This window comes from Suricata suricatta, chromosome 14, assembly GCF_006229205.1.
Source record: "Suricata suricatta isolate VVHF042 chromosome 14, meerkat_22Aug2017_6uvM2_HiC, whole genome shotgun sequence".
NCBI lineage: Eukaryota > Metazoa > Chordata > Mammalia > Carnivora > Herpestidae > Suricata > Suricata suricatta.
In genome coordinates this window covers 2,182,072-2,184,695 of record NC_043713.1, presented here as the reverse complement: position 1 = coordinate 2,184,695, position 2,624 = coordinate 2,182,072, and the positions used below count along the sequence as shown (strand labels likewise).

At 61.7% G+C, this 2,624-nt stretch overlaps 1 protein-coding gene across 1 annotated transcript in view; it reads right to left on the bottom strand.

The window, feature by feature from the left end:
- The window catches only part of MBP (myelin basic protein), an 84,751-nt gene that overhangs the window by 9,555 nt on the left and 72,572 nt on the right, over nucleotides 1-2,624 (bottom strand). Inside the window, exon 5 of the mRNA XM_029922292.1 lies at nucleotides 1,281-1,383. Coding sequence (XP_029778152.1) covers nucleotides 1,281-1,383 — 103 coding nt within the window. The remainder of the gene's footprint in view (nucleotides 1-1,280; nucleotides 1,384-2,624) is intronic.

Below are 2,624 nucleotides of genomic sequence, written 5' to 3'. Positions count from 1 at the left end.
GCGGCACGCCCCTGCGTCCCGCTCTCCACCGCGGCACGCCCCTGCGCGCCCGGGCGCGGAGCCTGGCTTCCCCGATGGGCGGTCAAGCGTCCCCCGTGAGTCAGGGCTTCAGAAGGCTCTCAGGTCTGCGGCTCCTAAAACTCACTTGCAAAACACCGTCTTAGAGTGCCTGCTGCATAAACGGTTACGGTGAGACGTTCGTGGTTTTGCTTTTATTTTCAACCCTCCGTGAGGGGCGCCAGGCTGGCTCAGTCAGCGGAACGCGCCACACGGGTCTCTGTGGGTTCGAGCCCCATGTCGGGTGTGGAGCTTACTTAAAAATAACACCGTCTTGAGCGCCTGAGTGGCTCAGTCGGTTACATGTCTGCCTTCAACTCAGGTCATGATCTCACGGTTTGTGGGTCGCGCCCCTCGTCGGACTCTGCTGACGGCTCAGAGCCTGGAGCTGCTTCAGATTCTGGGTCTCCCTCTCCCTCTGCCCCTGCCCTGCTCATGCTCTGCGTTTCTCTGTCTCTCAAAACTAAACATTAAAAAATTAAAAAAAAAAACCTCTTAAAAAACTTTTGAGCAGTGTTAGGTCGCTAGAACAACACACAGAAGTCAGAGAGCCTGCGGCCCGTCCTGTCCTCCACACTGGTTTCCTGTCAGCAGCTTCACTAGGGCCTTCTCTTGTGACAACCGAGGGGCCGATGCGGACACCCTTTGGTTAGCTGGGGTCTCGCTCCCGGGAAGGCTCACCCCCGTGTTGCACGTTGTACAGGTCCGGACACATGTATGATGTTGGACCTCTACCACCTCGGTACCTCCTGGGGCTGATTCGCCGGCCCCACAGCCCCGCACCCGCCGCCCGCCCCGCGGCCCCCACACTCCGATGGCCACTCCTCCACTTATCCCTTTAGTCAGTTTGTCTCCATAGTTTTGCAAAGCCTGTGTTTTTGGACTGAGCATCTGATGGTACTATGGTCTTGGGAGGAGTGAGTTCTGTGCTAGGACACAGGATTCAGTGAGTGGCAGAAACAGTTTGGACCCTGTGACCAGGTGCTGAGGCTCGATTTTCATGGCTGACAGCCTGAGGAGGAAGAAGGCATCATCGGGGATACACTCACATCCCTGGTGGATCAGAGCTCAGGGTCCTCTGGGGATATATCACATCCTCCATAGATTAGGTGGATCAGACCTCAGGGTCATTGGGGATAGACTCAGATCCCCAGTGGCCAGCACCCACCACCCCCTGCAGACTCCATGCCCCGCCCGCTGTGGCTCGCGGAGGGAAGGGGCACTTACGATGTTCTTGAAGAAGTGCACCACGGGGTGCTCGTCTTGGGGGCGGGACTTCTGGGGCAGGGAGCCGTAGTGGGTGGTCCTCGCCGCGTGGTGTCCGTCCTGAAAGAGAGAGCGGTCACCTCAGGCCAGCTCCCACATCTGCGCTGGCCCCTCCGGGAAAGCTGCCGCTCTCCTCTGGGGATCTAGAGTCTGCTTAAAAAATTTTTTTAATGTTTTATACTTTGTTTTTTGAGAGAGAGACAGAGACAGAGACTGAGAGGCATAGAGGGAGACACCGCAGGCTCCAGGCTGCGAGCTGTCAGCACAGAGCCCGAGGTGGGGCTCAAACCAATGAACGTGAGATCATGACCTGAGCCGAAGTCGGACGCTCAACCGACTGAGCCCCCAGGCGCCCCTAGATTCTGTTTGGATCAGGACCTCACGCCGGGAAGTGGCCACCCCGGGGCAGGCAGGGCGCCAGGAGCCTCGGGGCGTCAGCTGCAAAGTGCCGGAGCATCTGCGTCACCGAGCCCGAGTGGCCCCCCAGAGGCGTCACACTGCACGGGGCGGGCGGGATCGGGGGGCGAGTCCGCGGGCACTGGGAGGAAGCGGCGCTGCCCAGCGTCTGGTCTGGACGGAGGCCGCACCCGGGATTCCCGGAGAAAACAGCCCCTCCCAGCAGAGGACAAGCCCGTGTGGTCCTGGGGAGGTGGCCCCACGGCATCCAGCGTCTGTTTCTCAGCATCAGCGCGTCTGTCCCGGGCAGCGGCCCCTGCCCAGCTCAGGGCGCCCATGCCCATGTCAGGAGCAGTGGGCAGGGCCGCGGGGAGCTGTGCGTGGTGCTTCCCGGCTCAGCGAGTGCTGCAAGGGTGACACCGGGAGGGGACACCCACAGGGTGGGGGCGGGTCCACTGAGCAGCAGCCTCCAGCCCCCCCATCCAGGCCACCAGCAGGGGACAGACACGCCCACCGGTGTCCAGGGGGAAGGCGTCCCTGGAGGAGCCTGCCAAGCAGGAGGCCGGGGCTTTCCTCAGGCTCCCCTAGGGAATGTCCTGGGGGTATCATAACCGCAACAGGGATCTCTGTGAAAGCAAATCAGATGCTCTGGGTGCTGGGCGCCGCCCTGCTCAGCTCCGTGCGTGTCGTGTGAGGTGACACTGTCTCCGGGGACACTTGCCACCAGGACGCCTACCAGAGCTCCTGCAGGATTCAGTGCCTTTGATGGGCCTCCTGTAGGCGGTGGCCGCTGCCCCTGGCCGTGTGTGGCCTGAGTGACAGCGCACTGCCCCCTCACCTCCTGGTGATGTCTGTGGCTGTCCCCAGACCCCCCTCCTCCGGCCTCCTCAGGCCACCAGGTCCGA